The 19,014-nt window shown below is 36.7% G+C and overlaps 13 protein-coding genes across 13 annotated transcripts; 3 read left to right on the plus strand and 10 right to left on the minus strand.

The window, feature by feature from the left end:
- Positions 1–963: 963 nt before the first annotated feature.
- On the plus strand, positions 964–2,574 carry SOMG_00030 (hexose transporter Ght5; the record flags this gene model as incomplete). The annotated part of the gene is made up of 1 exon (XM_056178829.1): positions 964–2,574. The coding sequence occupies one exon, from the start codon at positions 964–966 to the stop codon at positions 2,572–2,574; it is 1,611 nt and encodes a 536-aa protein (XP_056036632.1).
- Positions 2,575–3,506: 932 nt separating this feature from the next.
- On the minus strand, positions 3,507–3,843 carry SOMG_00031 (D-2-hydroxyglutarate dehydrogenase; the record flags this gene model as incomplete). The annotated part of the gene is made up of 2 exons (XM_056178830.1): positions 3,507–3,723; positions 3,821–3,843. 2 exons carry the CDS (start codon positions 3,841–3,843, stop codon positions 3,507–3,509), a joined length of 240 nt encoding a protein of 79 aa, XP_056036633.1.
- Positions 3,844–3,946: 103 nt separating this feature from the next.
- Positions 3,947–4,343, minus strand: SOMG_00032 (D-lactate dehydrogenase; the record flags this gene model as incomplete). The annotated part of the gene is made up of 2 exons (XM_056178831.1): positions 3,947–4,193; positions 4,240–4,343. 2 exons carry the CDS (start codon positions 4,341–4,343, stop codon positions 3,947–3,949), a joined length of 351 nt encoding a protein of 116 aa, XP_056036634.1.
- Positions 4,344–4,709: 366 nt separating this feature from the next.
- Positions 4,710–4,976, minus strand: SOMG_00033 (uncharacterized protein; the record flags this gene model as incomplete). The annotated part of the gene is made up of 1 exon (XM_056178832.1): positions 4,710–4,976. One exon carries the CDS (start codon positions 4,974–4,976, stop codon positions 4,710–4,712), a length of 267 nt encoding a protein of 88 aa, XP_056036635.1.
- A 1,037-nt stretch (positions 4,977–6,013) lies between these two features.
- Positions 6,014–7,555, minus strand: amf1 (plasma membrane ammonium transmembrane transporter Amf1; the record flags this gene model as incomplete). The annotated part of the gene is made up of 1 exon (XM_056178833.1): positions 6,014–7,555. One exon carries the CDS (start codon positions 7,553–7,555, stop codon positions 6,014–6,016), a length of 1,542 nt encoding a protein of 513 aa, XP_056036628.1.
- Positions 7,556–9,350: 1,795 nt separating this feature from the next.
- SOMG_00035 (uncharacterized protein) lies at positions 9,351–10,166 on the minus strand (the record flags this gene model as incomplete). The annotated part of the gene is made up of 1 exon (XM_056178834.1): positions 9,351–10,166. The coding sequence occupies one exon, from the start codon at positions 10,164–10,166 to the stop codon at positions 9,351–9,353; it is 816 nt and encodes a 271-aa protein (XP_056036629.1).
- A 952-nt stretch (positions 10,167–11,118) lies between these two features.
- On the minus strand, positions 11,119–11,537 carry SOMG_00036 (uncharacterized protein; the record flags this gene model as incomplete). The annotated part of the gene is made up of 3 exons (XM_056178835.1): positions 11,119–11,412; positions 11,463–11,468; positions 11,517–11,537. 3 exons carry the CDS (start codon positions 11,535–11,537, stop codon positions 11,119–11,121), a joined length of 321 nt encoding a protein of 106 aa, XP_056036630.1.
- Positions 11,538–11,751: 214 nt separating this feature from the next.
- SOMG_00037 (hsp16-like protein) lies at positions 11,752–12,183 on the minus strand (the record flags this gene model as incomplete). Its single annotated transcript, XM_056178836.1, has 1 exon — positions 11,752–12,183. The coding sequence occupies one exon, from the start codon at positions 12,181–12,183 to the stop codon at positions 11,752–11,754; it is 432 nt and encodes a 143-aa protein (XP_056036631.1).
- A 915-nt stretch (positions 12,184–13,098) lies between these two features.
- On the minus strand, positions 13,099–13,647 carry SOMG_00038 (HHE domain-containing protein; the record flags this gene model as incomplete). The annotated part of the gene is made up of 1 exon (XM_056178837.1): positions 13,099–13,647. The coding sequence occupies one exon, from the start codon at positions 13,645–13,647 to the stop codon at positions 13,099–13,101; it is 549 nt and encodes a 182-aa protein (XP_056036624.1).
- Positions 13,648–14,508: 861 nt separating this feature from the next.
- On the minus strand, positions 14,509–14,661 carry SOMG_00039 (uncharacterized protein; the record flags this gene model as incomplete). Its single annotated transcript, XM_056178838.1, has 1 exon — positions 14,509–14,661. One exon carries the CDS (start codon positions 14,659–14,661, stop codon positions 14,509–14,511), a length of 153 nt encoding a protein of 50 aa, XP_056036625.1.
- A 463-nt stretch (positions 14,662–15,124) lies between these two features.
- SOMG_00040 (uncharacterized protein) lies at positions 15,125–15,295 on the minus strand (the record flags this gene model as incomplete). The annotated part of the gene is made up of 1 exon (XM_056178839.1): positions 15,125–15,295. The coding sequence occupies one exon, from the start codon at positions 15,293–15,295 to the stop codon at positions 15,125–15,127; it is 171 nt and encodes a 56-aa protein (XP_056036697.1).
- A 673-nt stretch (positions 15,296–15,968) lies between these two features.
- Positions 15,969–17,128, plus strand: say1 (ER sterol deacetylase Say1; the record flags this gene model as incomplete). The annotated part of the gene is made up of 2 exons (XM_056178840.1): positions 15,969–16,388; positions 16,439–17,128. The coding sequence occupies 2 exons, from the start codon at positions 15,969–15,971 to the stop codon at positions 17,126–17,128; spliced, it is 1,110 nt and encodes a 369-aa protein (XP_056036696.1).
- A 296-nt stretch (positions 17,129–17,424) lies between these two features.
- On the plus strand, positions 17,425–17,744 carry SOMG_00042 (SNO4 protein-like; the record flags this gene model as incomplete). The annotated part of the gene is made up of 2 exons (XM_056178841.1): positions 17,425–17,467; positions 17,578–17,744. 2 exons carry the CDS (start codon positions 17,425–17,427, stop codon positions 17,742–17,744), a joined length of 210 nt encoding a protein of 69 aa, XP_056036699.1.
- Positions 17,745–19,014: the final 1,270 nt, after the last annotated feature.

The raw sequence follows: 19,014 nt of genomic DNA on the forward strand, positions 1-19,014 counted from the left end.
TCGTAATCGGGTAACTTTATTTTGGTGAAAAGACGTAGAAACAATCTGCTACTAGCAAGTGAGTGAATCTTCAAATTAGGGGAAAAGAAAAAACGAGCTTTATGAATTACCATCTCAGCAAATTGCTGCCACTTAATTTGCTGCAAAGTTCGTTCTACGAACCTATTTCCAGTCATCCACGTCAGACATGCAAAGTCCGACCTTCACTTAAGGTCGCTCCCTCCCTTGGGAAACGAGTAATCAATGTAGACCCAACAGAAACGAATATACCAAGTATTTACAGGTTTCTTTCACAGTGCTCAATAATGCAACCATCCATTTTGGGCTGTAAACTTCCTCCGGAAACTACCAAAATCAACATCTCAAGATTGCTAAATATAAGAATTTTTGGAGTTCAATGAAGCTCTATGTTTGAGGCATTTCTTCTCCCATAAACACCAATCACAAATCTTTTGATTTAATCATGTTCACTGTTTGTTCGTCTTCTCCTCCGCTTTTTAAACTTTGCGAAAATGAAGGTGGAGATTTGGGATATACTCGATACGGGTTGGATCGTATTTTGAGTTTAGCATTATTCATTGTTTCGTACTAGAAAAAACTGGATTTTATTGGCAAAGAAAGTCCTCTTTTAATAACCTTTTTTCGCTACGGAATTCATTACGTGTATATCTAAATAACGGCTTATGAAAAGTTTACTATTTATTAAGAGTCTTTTCCTTCTATTTATTTTCAATGATATCTGTACCATAACTAAATTCGTTCTTTCTTTTGATTTATGTTCCACTGGTCCAAACAATCTCTTTTTGTTCTTTATCACCTCGCTTGTTGATTTTTATTGTTTACCCCATTTATATATGGAATTACACCTTCTTTATCTATTTCATCCAAGTTTGAAAGCCCATTCATATTTTTTGACTTTTATTCTTTCATTTTTTTCCTAAGCTCCACAGCTTGAATTTCGACATGGCAAAGATTATTGTTATCGTAATGCTAGTTTTTGTGTCAATGGCCGGCTGGATGAACGGTGCTGACACTGGCTCTATTTCTGGTGTTACTCATATGCGTGATTTTCAATCCAAATTTGCCGATCACTATGATCAAAAGACAGATAGCTATTCTTACTCTTCGGCTCGCCAGAGTCTCATTACTGGCATGATCAACGTTGGGTCGTTTACTGGTTGCTTCCTGTCGGCTCCGTTAGCAGACGCTGTTGGAAAACGTTATTCGATATTTATTTGGTGCATTGTTTACCTTATTGGAGTCATTGTGCAAATGACTGCTTCTTCCTCATGGATTCAGATTGTCATTGCTAAAGTTTGGACTGGCTTTGCAGTCGGCGCTACGTCGGTGATTGCCCCAGGATACCAATCTGAAGTTGCTCCAGCTTCCATGCGTGGAGCTATTGTTACAACTTACCAATTGTTTATTACGGCTGGTATTTTCGTTGCTGCTTGTATCAACATGGGTACGCATAATTACAAGCATCACAAGTCAGCTTCATGGAGAGTTTCCATGGGAATGAATTTGTTGTGGGGTCTCATCACCTTGATTGGAATTACTTTTCTCCCCGAGTCTCCCCGGTATTTGATAGCTATTGGTAAGGATCAAGAGGCTTTAAAAATTATGAGTAAAAATAACGATCTTCCATCAGACCATGAAGCAATTCAAGCTGAATATCATTTGATTAAATCCGATTGCCAAGTCGAATTGGCTGGTGGACCAGTGAAATGGCATGAGATTTTTGGAAAAGACATTCGTTTTCGTACGTCCCTCGGATTTGCTGTCATGTCTTTTCAGCAACTCACAGGCGCCAACTATTATTTTTATTATTGCACCCAAGTCTTTAAAAACAGTGGAATAAGTTCACCCTACTCTGCGGCTTGTATCTTAGATGGGGTTAATCTTTTCTGTACTTTTTTTGCTATGTTTGTACTTGACCATTTCGGACGCCGTTTGCCTTTGATAGTGGGAGGTATTTGGCAGTCTGTTTGTTTCTTTATTTATTCTGCAGTCGGTGATAAGGCTTTGACCCGTGACGATGGAAGTTCCAACCAACACGCAGGTGCGGTACTAATTGCATTTTCTTGCTTTTTTGTTGCCAGTTTTGCTGTAACATGGGCTCCGGCTGCATACGTTATTGTTGGTGAGTCCTATCCTGTGCGTTACCGCTCAAAGTGCGCCGCACTTGCTACCTCTGGAAACTGGCTTTTTGACTTCTTAGTTTCATTTTTCACTCCATACATTACCAATATAATTGGCTTTAAATATGGATACGTCTTTGCAGTTTCTAATTTGATCGGTTCAGTTATCATCTTTCTCTTTGCCCATGAGACAAAAGGTCTCACTTTAGAAGAAGTCAATCTTGTTTACTCTTCAAACTTGAAGCCATGGCGCTCACGTCCAAAAGAGCTTGGTGGTTACTCAAAGGACCAGCAAGAAGCAATGGAAAAAGCAAATACTGGTGTATGTGGGGAATCCTTCGACCACTATGAGTATACTCCTAATACTATATCTCCTACCGAGTCTTCTTTATTTCATAAAAAAGATGAGCAATTGAACAACGAGAAAGAATAGTTATTTGACGCTATGAAAACTTAGAACCACCAAAAAAAAGAAAAAAACTAAAAATAAAAATAAAACCAAAACCAAAAAAAATAAGTACCTTTGAAATGGGGTAGTAAAATCGATGATTTTAACGACCTTTTTTGCACGAAATTTACGATAGGATCCTAAGGTTTTATGAATATGGTAAGTATAATGAAAATTGGCTACGATTTAAAGCTGGTAAGATATTCACATACGTATTCTTGACCGAATTGGGGTAGCCCTGTTTTGCTTACATATAAAATGTTTATACATAAATTTACTTTTGTTGACTACTTTGCCAAGTGACTAAATTATATTGCTCGTATACAAAATCTGAGACGTTTAATCGTCTATGAACGAGCCTTTGTTTTCTAAAGAGTTTTATTGTTATTGAATATCTTTATTTTCTTGCGCTAATGATGTAAATTTATAGTTTGTATTTCAATTGTTTGTGACAATCGTTTCAGCTTGCGCTTCCTGAAACCAGATGAGCAGATGAGCTTACAAAATAGAAATGATTTAGTGGCATAAAATATTGTTAATTTCAAGGCTCAAATGCAACATCACTCTCTATTTGTGTGATAGACTTTTCATGTCTACCATAAGTGGGAGTCATCATCTTTTCTGATAGTCAGCTTTTCGACTTTATAACAAAAAAGAAGCAAATGGATGCAAAGAAAATTTAGCAATCTAAAAAAAAAGAAAAAAAATATTGTTTCTTTTTTTTTTCAGCATTTAGTTATATACGATCGTGTGCAGGTCAATCGTAAAATAAAAAGGATATAAGTATAAAACTCTTAAATATATTTGTAGGCTATTATGTATTAGTAAAAAAAAGACTGAAAGGGCGAGCTATACTTGCGCAACATAATTCCATTAGGATCAGTAATTTTCTTAATAGTCTTCATCAAAGAAATCATTTAAGGTGTTTTGGAGTACCCAATATACGCTCTTTTCAGAAAACCAAGCCCTTGCTCAGATGAAATTGAACCTTGAAGAGCAGCAACCCGTTCAAATACCCAAAGTTCAAAATCTTTTTCGACGTTCTTATCAAGCTGCTTTGTAGCAACGTTCAAATGCAAGTTTCCATTACCTATATGGCCGAACCCTACGACGTGATGACTGACTGCCCAGAAGCTTGGTCAATTAAATTTAAATCAACCAATCTTCCCTTTGTTGCTTTTAATAAATCAAAAAGAACTTGCAGGTAAGGAAACGTCGTACTTGTATATACCGGAACCAACTTTCGGTAAACATCCTGCGGTGCCCTCTCGACGTGTCACGTACTCATCGTTTTGCTTGTCATTTTGGCAATTGCACCTTCGTTAATTATCTTCTCTTCAGTTAGGCTGTGGACTACCTATTTGAGCTTCTCAAAATCATGTCCTTTACTGGATCTTTGAGTTTCAACGAGAACATAAAACGGGTGTTCTCCTTTCAGAGAATGAGACAGCGAACTGTGAGCATCCACAAACCGTTGCGAAGTTTCGTCCATTAATTCAAATGCAGAAAGGATTTCTGAGAGATGGTATTTAGCGATATAATAGGATTTCAAACCATCTTCATGGCACGGTAGATCCAATAAGGCAACGTTCCTTGAACGGGACCTTTAAGGACAAACGACAATTTAATCAGGTGATGATTCCCAAGTACCCTTCACCTCCGGTGAAAAGCTGCTTAATATTTAAGCCAGTCTTATCTTTACGTACATGAACCAGATTGTTTAATATGGTACCATCGGGTAGTACAGCCTCCATACCAATAATATTTCCATGGAGGCTACCATATCGCATCAGATGAAGACCACCTGCTGAAGTGGTAGCACAACGCCGACTTGAAAAGTTTTCTTTGCTCCAATATCAAGTGGAAAAATATGTTCTCTTTTAATGAAAGATTTATCCGTATCTTCCAAAATGATACCAGCATCCAAGGTGAGGATAGAAGAAAGTTCGTCGAAACTGTGAATTTTATTCATCAGAACCAAATTTATGACGATCTCATCAATAACAGGGACAGGGCCACCAACAAAACCCGTGTTTCCTCCTTGGCGTACAACAGCAAGTCGACGAGAATACAGTATTTGGCGATTTGGCTGGCCTGTTCTGTAGTTTTGGGCTTGATAGCTAGCCGTAACTTTCCTCGGTAATTTTTGGTCCAGTCAATTTGAAAGCATCGAATTCAGAAGGATCGCTAGATTCATCAAGGTCGGTAACAATGGATCCTCCATCCTTTGCAAGGACGCTTTTGAAGTAGTCAACATCTTCTTGACTTAAAGTAGTATAACGGCAATCCCGCTGTGAAGAAGGATAAGCATCTGAGGTGAAAGACGGTTTGGACAAAGGCTGTGAGTCATTCTCTTTACAATTCTTACATTTATTTCCATCAGCCATGAACTCTGGATTGCCTTTGTCAACTTCACAATGGCATGATTACTCTGATGAGTGCAAGAATGCTTAGTACTGCATTTACAATCTTTGTTTCCCATGGTGAAAATTCTTCGGTATCTAATTCAATTAGTATGCTCCTTTTTTTCTTCTTAAGAAATGCTTTTTATTAAGTACTCGAGAAATCTTTGAACAGAGTATGCTTGATTGATTGTTTTTACGTATGTATAGCCAGTCAATCATCCTTTCGTTTTCACTTTGAGATGTTTATCATTACAAATACTGAAATAAACGAATTTTGATGACTTTATAACCAAGACGCAAACCCGATAGCGACGTCAATATTCCAGTACCATTTCTAGCAGACTTTTGGTTTTTTTTTTTTAAAACGCTTCTAATTTTTTACCTTTATCGAAAGTAAACGTGATTAAACAAATCGAAACTAAACCATTCCCCCTTTTTTGGGTAAGAATCCATGGATCGGCAAAAGTTTGGTAAATTCAAAAATGATATTTATGTACATTGTGCTCGACCGACAACGTGATTTGACCTATCCCAGTTGAGATATGAAGTTTGTTACGAAGTAGGGTTGTTTTCTTCATACCAGTAGAACGCGGTCCTTAGTATTCTCCTCCAGTACTTCTATTGTGTTATAAGACAGCACTTAATAGCATCCACTTTCGGCGAATTCGAAATCGCAAAAACAAAATGTCAAACCATGAGGTTGTCTAAAGAAGTTTAGCAAGTATGATGATGACCTGAATTCAATAAGTACAACCGTCGTATTATTTCGAAGTTATACGGTAAAGTTCTACCTGTAAAACTGATATGTTTGTGTCCAGACATATGCTCAAATAAGTTATCAATTAGACTGAAGAAGTAAATGATATATCTTTTTTTCCTTTCAATAGCGTTTTGGATGAGTGTATACACCAGGCATAACGAAAATACATAGATTAAGAGTTCTATTTTCATAATACCCCTGAATCAATATAGGATTAACTGGTGAAGCTGTAGAATTAATTCGTACAATACGACTTCAATCAAACCGAAAAATCACTTTTCTTATCGTCATTCGTTACACCCAAGTTTTCAACATCGGGTCCTCGTCGACTAGCTTTTGTGAAAATAAAGACAGCTGCAATCAAGGATACTCCGACACCAAGGCCACCAAATCCAATTCCCATGTACCAAGCACTTCGGTATCCCCTCAAAATATTCGTTCCTTTATGGTTAAGATGTACTTCAATGGTGCCAGCAATACCGAGGCCTATCGAGATAGAATAATTTACAACGGTACTCACAAGAGACGCAGCAATGCCTTGATTTTCCTTTGAAACAAAATCACTAATTACCAAAGTTGCGGCTGGAAAACTCATATCCATACCCCAAGGAGTTACGATAGTAGCAACAAAGGTTTGTGCCCAGTAGGTTTGATGGATAGGGGCCGTCGCTAGCAAAATTGAACCAACGGTAAACGCAACCATAGAGATAATCATACAAACAATAGGTCTAAACCGAGACATTAACTTCCCTGTTGTGGCTGCAGCAACACAGCCACTTATACCAACGGGCGCCATTTGAGCGACAGTTAACAAAGGAGTACTATTTCGCATCACTTCGAAAAAGTTCCACAAGTAGTAAATCCATATTCCAAAACAAGCCCAACCGGCGGCTATACATACAAGGATAAATCCAATCTCCCCGTTTAACGCATCAGGAGGTAGAAGGGGTTGGATCGTTTTATGTTCAACATATAAAAAAACAAGGAGTGATAAAAACCCAACAATCAACAAAACATACACGTATGGTATTTGCCAACCAACGACTGGGCCCTGATTCCATGCAAAATTAATAAGTACCAAACCGGCAATACCAAAGAACGACCCAAGATAATCGAAGTGCTGCTTTTCTGAAGCTTTCTCTTGATTTGTATCTTCTTGAATATCTGGAATAATGAAATAGCTTGCTAAACAGAAAAAAAAGCAGACAATACATGTGCACCAATAGGCCCAGGGCCACCAAGCCAACTGTGCAAAAATTCCAGAGAAAACAGCACCTAAAAGAAATCCATTCGGTGCTGTAGCTCCAAACATACAAAAAGCCCATTGCTTTCGTTTTCCAGGAGGATAAACCCTACCAAGGATGGCCAATGCATTGGGTAGCAAAAACGCAGGAGCAATTCCCGTAAGTGCACGACAAACGTCGTACATAATTGCAGACTTGGCGTAGACACTAAATCCAGATATCAACGACCATAAGCTATACCATGCATACCCGAACATAAACATATTCTTATGACCGTACATATCACCAAGTCTTCCGGCAATAAGAATAAACGTGCCCACTGTCAAGCTGTAAGAAGCCGGAAACCAACTCAATTGACCGCCATTAGTTGTCCCAAATGCTTTTCCGATAATGTGACTTGGTGCGATTGTTTGGCCCAAACCAGCTTGAGTCATGAGCTGAGCACTGGCAGTCATAAATACAAATAGTAACTCATGAACTAACGACATTGGCGGGTTGCTAACCGGTGGTTTCCCACCTGCTTTGAGAGAAGGCACCTCAGCGCTTGGACTATTCATTCTTAAAGCAAATGTGTACCTTTAAAATCACAGATAACTGCTTTTTTCTTCTATCTATACAAAGTAATTCAAAATATATGAATAGTAGTCACCATGAAAGGAAATTGGTTGAAATGAAATAGCCACTAGATTTATATAGTCCTACTACATTTGGCAGGTCAATTAGTCGTCTTCAAATTAGTAAGCGTCGACGAAACTCAGGCTCATTATTGGTTAATATTTTTCCCATTAATAATCATTGAATTTATTTTTTTATTTTTTTTCTTTAGCATGACTTTTTCGGGATAAGCGTTCATCTTCATGGCACATCGTGATAGATTTAGTTCGAAAGCAAATGTTAGCAGAACGGCATCAAGAATGATTTCCGTGATAAATCGATTTGTTTTTTAAATGGCGTTGACACATTAGTATGGATAATGGATGGAAAAAATACGACTTTTTACCCAGGTTTCTCTTGTACACCTTTTAAGGTAGGCCGCATAGTGAGAGCTAGCATATTTCTGTGTTCGAAAAGGATTTTCACAATGATTCATAAAATGAGCCGAGCAATCCCAGTTGGAAAAGCAGTAATTTGGGAAGCCCCAAACTAAGATGGTGACTAATTACTCCGGAAACTATGACTGATAATACCTGGTGCTGAAAAGCGTTTTAAAAATTATATGAATTCCAATTCGAAAGTTGGATTCTTTAGACTGAAAGACCTGGCTGTTCCGGTTCCATCCGTATTTTGTCTTTGACTTAGAAACGTGAAACCGTAACAAAAACTCAAATACAAAATTGCACATATTGTTTGATATGTTTACTGATCCTAATATATTAATGATCATATTGGATGCAAATAAAAATTAGCTCGTCCATGAAAAACAATTCATTTTCACGAGGGTGGGCCGGAACTATGACTCAACAAGAAAATGCGATTGAAATTTGATGCTCCATGTTTTGAATGTAACAATCTATACTGTCACAAAGCGAGACAAAGTGAATGAAAACTTTTTAGCTGGCAGCGTGAGGGATAAACATTTCTGGCATAGAGCTGTCTGGCGTATTTCTTGATATAACTGAATCTTTTGTCGAAACTCACAAATGGAAGGGATCTTTACAAAAATAAGAAGTTTCCTCTTCGTTTGTACCATGAGTTTGACACCTTACGAAATAAGCAAGAAGGTGTAAACGCTAACTGGCATGCTTATACTGACTGTATATTATTTACATAAAAGATAATTGGGCCTTGTTTATGTCTATAAAGGTTTACGAACGATCTAATGACGATACGGTACAAAAGGTGAAGAATTTCCCGATCAGGCAAGGTGCTGAAGATGAGATGAGAAAGTGTCTCAGAGTAAGCCATTGGGCCAGAGCGTTGAGTGCTCGTACTTTTATTTTATCTTTTAACACTTTTTGTTTATAATATGGCATTTTCTTCTCCAGGTATCTCTTATTTCGTTTCATAGTAAATCACATTCATCATTAGCTGTGTCGGCGTCCTCGAATATTGAGTTCCTCTCCATCGTCAAAGTTCTTTGGAAGAAGAGCGTTCTTATCAATTTTAAATTGTTAGCTGCTAGTGAAAACATTAATTTGCTTGCACGAGGATTCGTAACCGCAAGACAACGAATTCATTAGCAATACAAATACTGAAATTGATTTAAAGGTGCACAACAGCAATATCTTTATGTTTTGTTAAAGAAGGACGAATGAAAAGAAGATCAGGAACGCTCAACTAATTGATGGCATAGGAGAGGAATTCAATCAACAAACAAAAGCTAACTACTACATCGGCAGGCCAATTCAATTTTTACAGGATTGTAGAAAAAGTCGTGACAAGGGCCAAGAAAATGTATAGGAACTTGCCGGCTCTGATGAAGGATGCGGAGGATTTGTGGCTTACAGGAGTCTTTAGATTTGGTGCTTTATAAGGTAAGTTGGAACGCTTCCTGCTTGCGTTCACTTGCGCATTTAAAGACCTTAAGAAGTTGTCTTCATTATATATTTCTGGATCAAGAAATTGCCAAAATTCATCCTGTAGATTTTGGTCATTTTGCCATAGTTCATCTTTCTGGTACCTCAATTGACAGGTTTGATTACCGTCGCAAGGATAAAGATAGTAATCGTATTTCGAAAGTGTTCCGTTCGCATCTAATCCATAAGTGTAATTGGAATATGCATATGTCATATTTGGGGTCAGCATATAGTAAGATTGGGAGATTCCTGAGGCGTTGATATGTTTATGAGAAGAATCTCTCATAAATACGGAAACAGTCGCATTGAAATTTGGTATCTTGGTACATTTCCGAGCAGTACCTTTGTAGCATTTTTTCCTCTTTGCATTAATCTGTGTGCATGTAATACTGGAACGATTGTAGGGAACTGTCAAAATAGAGCCGGCATAATCTGTAGACAAGCTGAAACTCTCTCCGCCAGCCGTAGGAGGATTCATAATGAACGAAACATTCCCACGACAATTTTTACTATACGGGAACTTCTGGACGTAGAACGGGTAATCGACCGTTTCCACATTGTTAACGTTGTCATTTGTGGATAAAAACTTGGAAGGAATAGCCCATCCCAACGAAAACCAGACAAAGTAGATCAAGAAAATGGAAGTCTTCATTTTCTGTTTTTGTTTATTATATTAAGAGCGACACAAGTCAACGTCTAGTAGAAATCTCTAATCTTCGTTACAGAATGCAACGGAGCTTGGTGGTTTCAGCGTCCACTAACTGACAGTATTTATGTATGTTGTTAATAAAACCAGGCACACCGTACTTTTCGTTCTCACTCGCCGACGAAGTGAAAGAGCTGAGCTGAGACGAAGCTTTCTGCTGTTTCCAACAAATGAATTATTTCGCTTTTAAGAGTCGTACAACTATTAACGGTCACATTAGTATCGTAAGTGACTATTTAAGGGATGAACTCCGCTTAATTTCCGGCTTCCAGTTCAGTGGAAGTAGTAGTGCAAGGCATATTCCGATCGCTAGTTGATAACGCAAATTTTTCCAAACGTCTATACATAGTTGTATCAAAAGACGTTGACAAGATTACTGTTCAGATCCCTAGATATATCCATTTTCATTTCTTAAACAAAGAGATCTGATATTGATTGACACCTTTTTTTCATAGTCAATCCATCCCATTTGAGGATTATTGACATATTTTTTCTTGCATAGTCTTTCATAGAAAAATAAATTGGGTTTTAATCATTCTGTATGATGTGTCTTGTCTTGTTTTTCTTGCTGACGAAGGGTATGGCTTGCTCTTTCTGAAAAGCGAACACAAGCACATTTCGCTTTGCTATATCAGGAAATCCATAGGCGTGCTAATGAATGCGACTACTAGAAATAATAAAGGATGAGTTTTTTTTTTCGGTGGGTAATTTTGCAAAGAAAAAGACATAATTGGACAAATGGTCGGTTTTAAGGATAGATAGTAAATGCCATTATCATTTCTCAAATGTTTTATGAATGTCCTTGGAAACAACGGAAGAATTGAAGCTTTTATATTCAAAATACACGCTCCTCAAGCACACCCATTTGGATGAAGCTACTATTGAAACGAGCTGAGCTTCAAGTAGCTTCGGAAGCGTATGTCAAAATAATGATCAATATTTGGCGATCAATAGAAAACCTCCAGGTAGGGTTTTCTTTGCCGAACAGCAATTTCAAATACGTCAATCCCACACGGTTCATTTTTGTGCGTGTTGCTGCACCAAGCAAGCTATGCGTGACAATAAGCAAATTCATATTTATGCCTGTATGAAGTTCTCTATGTAGAAACACCTTCTGATGGACACCAGAGTTTCCCTCAGTTTCATCCTTTATAATCAAAACTGCCGTTCCATTAAAAAAGGAATGAAAATTCTAGCCACTTTTACTACAATCTAAAACTATTTGGACTGAAATACTTATACCTGAAACTTCAAAAAAAAAGAAAAAAAATAAAAAAAAAACCATGTCCTCCTTACCCAAACTATGTCAATAATCATGTATCAGCGCCTTTACTGTATTCTCGTGAATCGTACTACGTACAACAATTACAACCCAACGTTAGAGCTATAGTGTGTCATTAAGACAACTAGTTAGTGGATTCATTCATATAACATATTCAGATGATTTCGATCGCATAACGTGTTTATAATTTTAAATTCTCGTAACAAATGTATCATCATTAAACATAAATATCGTAGTTGTTTCCAGCGTTTAATTAATAGTAATTTGCTTTTTGGAGCGAGATTCCTCAATCTTGGGCAAGACAACGCTTAAAATACCGTGGTTGAATTGAGCTTCAATACGATCGGCATCTACCTTGTTTGGAATGGTGATTGTTCGGGAGAAGGAACCAAAGCGACGTTCCGACCATCTTTGGTTTCCCTTGTCGCTTTCACTCTTGCGCTCATTCACAGATTCACCAGAAATGGTAAGTTTTCCTTCGTCGTAATGAACTTGTACGTCTTGCTTTTTGACACCAGGAAGTTCTACATCCACTTCGACGGTATCTTTGCCTTCGTGAACATCAATGGCAGGTGACAAGTCACCAACACGATTCTGGCGTTGGACACGAGGAGAATAACTCAAAAAGTCAGAAAGACCGTCTTGAAATGGGTATAAATCGAAGAAAGGTTGAAGAGACATTGTAAATAGCGCTTGCTGATTTCAAATAACAATCAAAGGATCCTTATATGCTTTTTCTTTTTTGTCAATGTTGTTGAACTGCCTCTATTGCACTCTAATTTATACTTGAACACAAGGATGGGTCGATCATTTCTTAAGAGCCCTAGTACTTTCTAGATGCTGCTGGCCTGGCCACTTGGCCACCACCAGGATTCCACGAATTTCCGTGCAATTCATTCATCGCTCCTGTCATTTTTTAGTTTTTTTTTTCAATCTGAATAAGAAAAAGGAATTTTCTTTGCTTTTGTTTGCTTCTTTTTTCCATGAATCCTTTTGTTTACTACTACAGCTTCCCTCGTCATTCTCGATACCTCTAGAAAAATCATCTATTCCTCTTTTGTATGATGAAAAGTAACGAACGTTCTCGCATATTCCAAAATATAAAATTTCATGTTCTTTGCACAATACAGCCTTAGTAGCCTTGACAAAATTGACAAGAAACAAGCAATAAATGATAGATCAATATTTATAGGGCTTTGAGTGTACGTGGTGGTTGGTATCCACTATTGTTGCAGTCAATGAAAACAATGTCAATTGTAAACTCGTAAAAGGTACAAATTCAAACATATAAATGTGGCATTAAAGAATTATGGATGAAAAAAATTTAACTCCCAAGTTGATTATCTTTTGGTTAATTTGCTTGTTATTTGGATTATGCTCAGGCAACTACAGCTAGTGTCCATTTTCTATAAATCCATGGCTTGCAAATACAAAAAATTATATTAATAAAAGATAGAAAACTTTTATTCATAACTCTCATAACACTTGTATCATTATATTTTTCCTTAGTTCATGGACTAGTTGGTTTGAAAGCTTGATTATGCTGGTAATTCAAGGACCGGAACCATCAAAGAAAGCGGAAAATAAAGAAATTCATCAAGGCCACTTTCTCAACAAATCTCTCAAAGTGTCAATAGGTGTTGCAAAAAGTCCGACGATTGTTTCAAATGGGGGTTTGTTCGGAGCCGATGGATGACTGTAAGTAGGTACTAGCATCTTTGTTCTCTCGAAAGTCTTGGCTAAATGATGAGACTTTTCAGCTCCCATTTCATTTTCAAGTTGAGGATATTCAACATTTTCCTCCTCTTCAATATGCTTCTGAAGATGGATCATGATAGTATCCAGCGTCGGAACGAACTCTTGCTCGGCTGGCTTCATTGACTGCAACTTGTATAGGTGTTCCTTTATTAATTGATGCTCTTTTCGATTCTTTTCCGCCATCGCATGTCCAGATTCCCCAAGGTATTTAGTGAGTTTAGGATAAACGACTATTTCCTCTCCTACTAAGTATCGGGCCAGCTCCCATACAAATTGATTTCGCCAGCGTATTGCGCTGTCAGCATCCTTTGATGATCTTATATAATTGTAATAATTCTGCAATTCTGTATGATCGTTGAAAACAACCTTTGATATCGTTGTAGACATATTGATCGTCAAGCCGTTTTCCCGCTCTTTTTAAATTTTGGTAATAGGTATTAGAGGGTCTGTTTAGCTTCTAAGCAGGAAACTAAATCTACTACGATGTGCTATAGTTAGGTTGACATTAGCACATGCTCATGATTTCTATTAATTAAGTCACGTCTGGTTTTCTTTCGAAATTATCAATATGATATACAAGCTGACGTCACTTTTATGTAACTATTATAGGTTCATTTCGCGTATGTTACTTTTAGGAGGTATCAAGGACTCACATTGAAAATAGGATAGTACTAGCGCGTATATTCTTACCCGCTACGTAAACAAATAAACAATAACGAAAACAAAAACAAAAAATATATACTGAGATTATTCTCTTTGGTATTAACGAATCGAAATCTTCATTAACCGAAGCAACTTCAATATGATAGCGTATTTGACATGATTAAGTTTGCTCTGCAGATGAAAAAAGTAGAAATACTTGTAACTTTTGGTTTTTTAAGAAAGTTTAGTGAAGTGTAGGCACGTCAAATCTATCTTACAATTATACTAGGAAATTTTTCTTTCCAATAATCAAAATTAAGAAAACAGCACAAGTTGTGAGCTCAAAAGAAATTCGAAATGTTCACTAACTTTTACGACAATAGTACCTCATTATTCTTTGATATATCTCAGCCATGTAAGCTAAAAAATAAAATGGAATCAAAAAATTTGGATTTGAGGTGATATATATGAAAGTTTTGTAATTATAAGTATTAAAATTAAAATTAAATTGGCAAAATTATAAAGCAAAAACGTAGCCTCATAAAAGGCATAAAAAAGTCATAAATGCTGACTTGCTCCTAAGCGATGACACTAAAGAAAGGAAAGTTAGTACAGAATGGTATTGAAGAAGAAATTGCCATACCACATTCCAGGAGGTTTGGGTTGGTACCACTGAGCGGCGCTAACGGTAACAGCAGGCTTGGAAGGTGCGTTGTTGGCAAGAGTAGAGTTGTTGGAAGTGTTGTTCATAGCGTCCATTGTTGTTGTTTGTTGAAAGGTAGGAGAGCAAAAAAAAAAGGTGTCAAAAAGTCAAAAAGAGAAAAGAGTAGTGATCAAAGAGATGAAAACCAAGCTTTGGATGATGATTTCTTGTTCCATTTCAGCCTGTATTTATACCTGAAATCAAGACTTCCGAACGAACCGACCATGTCCTCCCTTTGTTCAAGGTCCCATTCTTCGCTACGAAATTTTCCATTGTCCCAAAATTGGCTATCGCTTTGGTCCAAGATGAAGAGTCACGAACAATGTGGAGATGACAAGAAGAATCAAAACTTCATCAAAGATACATTGCATTTTTAGATCCGTCGCGGAGGGGTTTGTGTACGACTTGTAATCGCTATTCGACTCGGACAATAGATGTTCAAACAAAACGAATAAAAGAGCGGGACTTACGGTAATAAACAGGAGATAGAAAGAAAAATAAAAACAAGCGGTCTCACTCTTATAAGAGTTTCCGATTGTGTGGTAATCGTTTCAATGCTGTTGAGAAACAAAGGAAAGGACCGGTTTTTTTTTCGCTCGAACATCTGGTGTATCTTAACATTGTGCCGATTTGTTCGCTTTTTGAAACAAAGAGGTAAAAAGCCGACAAATGATGACAAAAGCAAGGCATTCCTTATGGGGTAGTTTCATCCACTTTTGTCTGAACTAAAGTAGTCATTTTCAGTTAACAGATGTATATAAAGCAAAAAAACGGTTTTCAGTGGAACTAAAATCAAAGCAAGAAAGCGTCTTTCAACCGAAACCCATCAACGTGAAGAGCTGATCTCCTATGTTCCCATCAATCGATTTTCCAGCAACAGTTTCAAGTGTTGATGAATAATTCTAGGTTACAAATCTTCATTAATCAAATTTAAAGTTGATTCTAGTCTACTATTCGAATTTGCATTTGACACCTTAACCGTACTAAGACTGGAATATTTCACGACTACTACACAGACACACTTTTTCACTTGAACGAACGGATGGAACCATTTTCTAAATTACTCCGGTGGATGAATAATAGGCAACGACCTTTTAATTACTGAAATTTTTTGTCGAATAGAGTACTTCTTACCGCTTGGAGGACCGAGAAAAGTCTCGTATAAAACTGCTACTGACAAACATAAGTAAGTATTAGTCTGTTTACATCTGCTATTTATTAGATGAAGTGCTCTACAGGTCTTATAACTCACGATTGCAAGCGTTCAAAATCTGTTACGTAAGGTCTGCATAACTAGCGAAAAAAATCTTTTGCTATATAAACCACTAAAGAACATTTTTTTAGCTTAAACTTTTATATCAAAATGATGTCTTTTCCATTCTTTTTGCGGTTGATTACCCTTCCGTTTGTATGGATTTGGACAGCTATTTTGTATGTAACCGTGGGGACAAGATTTCGAGAACAAGAAGCATTTCAAAAAAGCTTTTCTCTGAATTTGTTTGCTATGAGCTATACGCATCTAAGTAGTGGGGCGACGTTGAAAGATTTTAAATACATCGATGGGGGAAAGAGTTTGTTTGGTATACTAGAAAAAAAGGAGAACAAATTCAATCCTTCTAAAAGTCTTCCTAGCTATGGAGAAGTATTCACTCGAAAAGATACTGAAAAAAATATCCCCGATTCCGCATGGCTTGCTAAACATCCTCAAGAAATGGGTAAAGAGGACTCCGTTATTGTCTATCTTCATGGCGGAATGTTGTGCCATTCTATTTCACCGGTTCAGGTTTTTGCGTTTAGTAATATGTATACTTTGCTTCAAAAAAAACATCAAAGCCTCCTTCTATATTGCTTATTGATTATTCTTTGGTACCTGAAGGAACGACCTATCCAACACCAACTTTAGAATGCTTTAATGTTTATGACAAGTTGGTTTCCCTTGGATACAAGAAAATACTTCTAGTCGGTGATTCTGCTGGTGGTTATCTCTCGTTGTCATTACTTCACCAATTAAGCGAAAGGTCCAAAACAAGCAAAGTAGTCTGGCCTCATGGTGTAGCGTTAGTTTCGCCTTGGTTGGATTTGACCAGTGCCAAAAAAATAAAGTCCTATATAAGTAACGCTGATAAAGATGTGATTACCTTTGAAAATTTGCAAAGATTTGGAAAAGCATATACGCGACGAAATGAGAAATTATACTCCCTGCCTCTGACGAATATAAACTTGAATTCTGATGATTTTTGGTCAGAACTTCCACCTTTTAAAAAAGGCAACTTTTTGATAGTGGTTGGTAAGGACGAGATTTTAAGAGACAGTATTTTGGAATGGTGCCTCGAAAACTCATCGCTAGGTAAAAAGTTTCCTGAAAGGATAATGATCGAAAACAAGGGCATTCATGACGGTTTGTTCGTTACAGAAACTTCTATGCTCTTGAGGAAATATATAACTTTTGAGGAATGGTCTCAAAAGTTTGGAGTGAATGCACTGTATAATTTTATAAAAGAAATGGACGATAACCTAAGTTAAACATGATTTTATGATTTTTATCTTTAAAAAAATTTGTGTTTTCGGACTAGCGTCGTCAAATTTCCACATTAGTAACTGGAAATTGACTCTTGATATGCTGGTCTCCATATTTCGCTTCTAGTTTTTCTTCTGTACCTACTCTTACGATTTGGATGATGTTAGATTTCGGTCACCTCAGGTAATGTGTAATGTGGGCAATTTACCAAGTTTCGGATTGATTTGAGATGGGCAAATAAACAATTTTTGATATAAATTTCAGCAATTGATTCGGCCTACAAACTTCACTTGTGAGTAAAATGACCTTAAACAATACCAAGAAAGTGCTGTTGGGTACCACTAGTTAGTATGGCCCTTTTTATTTTAAATGGCATGAAAACAGGAGCCTTTTTTTTCTGAAACGCTTGTTCCATACAAAGTATTCAAAAAAGCTGTGTACGAGGTACAAATAGTATCGGAGACAGGGCAGTGCATGTTTGATGATCTTTCCATGACGAATATGGCATTAGGAAAGTTGGAGAAGCAAGTTCTCGATGATAAGGATGATGACTTTTGGACTTGCTTGAAAAATGCTAAAGCTGCTAAAGAGGTCAACCCTAACGAGTTAACTATTAATTAAAGTTGCATTTGCATAATAACGGAAAGTATTACTATGTTCTATTAAAATACGTCACTACGACCTCTGCATTAATTCATGGTCATTTCAATCTACCCTGGAACATAAATCTACTCAATGCAATCATTTTAGACTTAGAAACATAGTTGGAATATCTACTAAGAAAATGATTAGTATAACATAATAAAAAACTACCCGTCATAATTCGTCACGAACGAAACAAGCAACAAAACATATCTCTTGATTGACACCGGTTTACGGCTGCTACTCATCAAAAATGTTTTATTTGCCTGAGTTTTGCTGGCAAAATATGTAAACATTTGGAAGCCGTAAACTTATAGTTCTATTTTATTTTGATCCTTTTTAATGGTTGCTTATTGTATTTTTATAATTCGTAAACTTAGCATTCTCAGACAAATATAATAATTAACCCGCAACTTTGCAATCTTGAACCTTTGTAAATCTTACTATTTTGTAACTTTTTTTTTTCTGTAAATCTTTCTTTAAATTTGTAAATGAAGCTTTCTACGGGTAAATATATTTAGCTACGCTTTCATCCTCATCCTCATCTTTATCCTTATTTTTATTCTTGAGTAGAAATTAATATACAAATTTAAAAAGGAATTATACAAAATTGGATACTTGAAGTACTATTAGAATGAATAGTAATAGGTTCCAGGAATCTGGTCCGCTAGGTAAGTTGTAAGGACAATTTATTTAGCTAGATCAGTCAAATCTTCTAATCTAATGATTTGAACGTTCAACTAGAGGTATACAAATTTCTAAAATAGATAGCATTGTTCCTTCTGATAAATTTCTTTTTTGTTTCTTCGTTATAAACTTCCGTTGTTTACAAATTGTAATAAAGGGATTCTTTTGTATTTTTTCTACCGCAATCTGGAATTGTATGAAGACTTTAGTACTATCGTGTATGGATTATGACACTACAAGTCAATATCATTAATTTGCAGTCAATGATCGCAAAGGTCAATTGCTACTTAAAGGAATACCAAAATAATCACAATCTTATATTCAAAGTTTCAACAACAAATATTGAAGAAAAAATCATTCGAATAGCTCTTTTTCGTTTTCTAAAACGGCTCCTGGATAACTGTCTGTTATATCAAAAATAGAGAACAAAGCTTACACAACGCGAATCGTAAGATTCCTGTAATCAACTATAGTTCTACTGTTCGTTTACAAAAACATATACCGAACAAGGCGAAATTGCACGGCTCCTTTACTCACTATCAGTGATCCTTTCATCGTGCCT

The sequence above is a fragment of the Schizosaccharomyces osmophilus genome, chromosome 1 (genome assembly GCF_027921745.1).
Source record: "Schizosaccharomyces osmophilus chromosome 1, complete sequence".
NCBI lineage: Eukaryota > Fungi > Ascomycota > Schizosaccharomycetes > Schizosaccharomycetales > Schizosaccharomycetaceae > Schizosaccharomyces > Schizosaccharomyces osmophilus.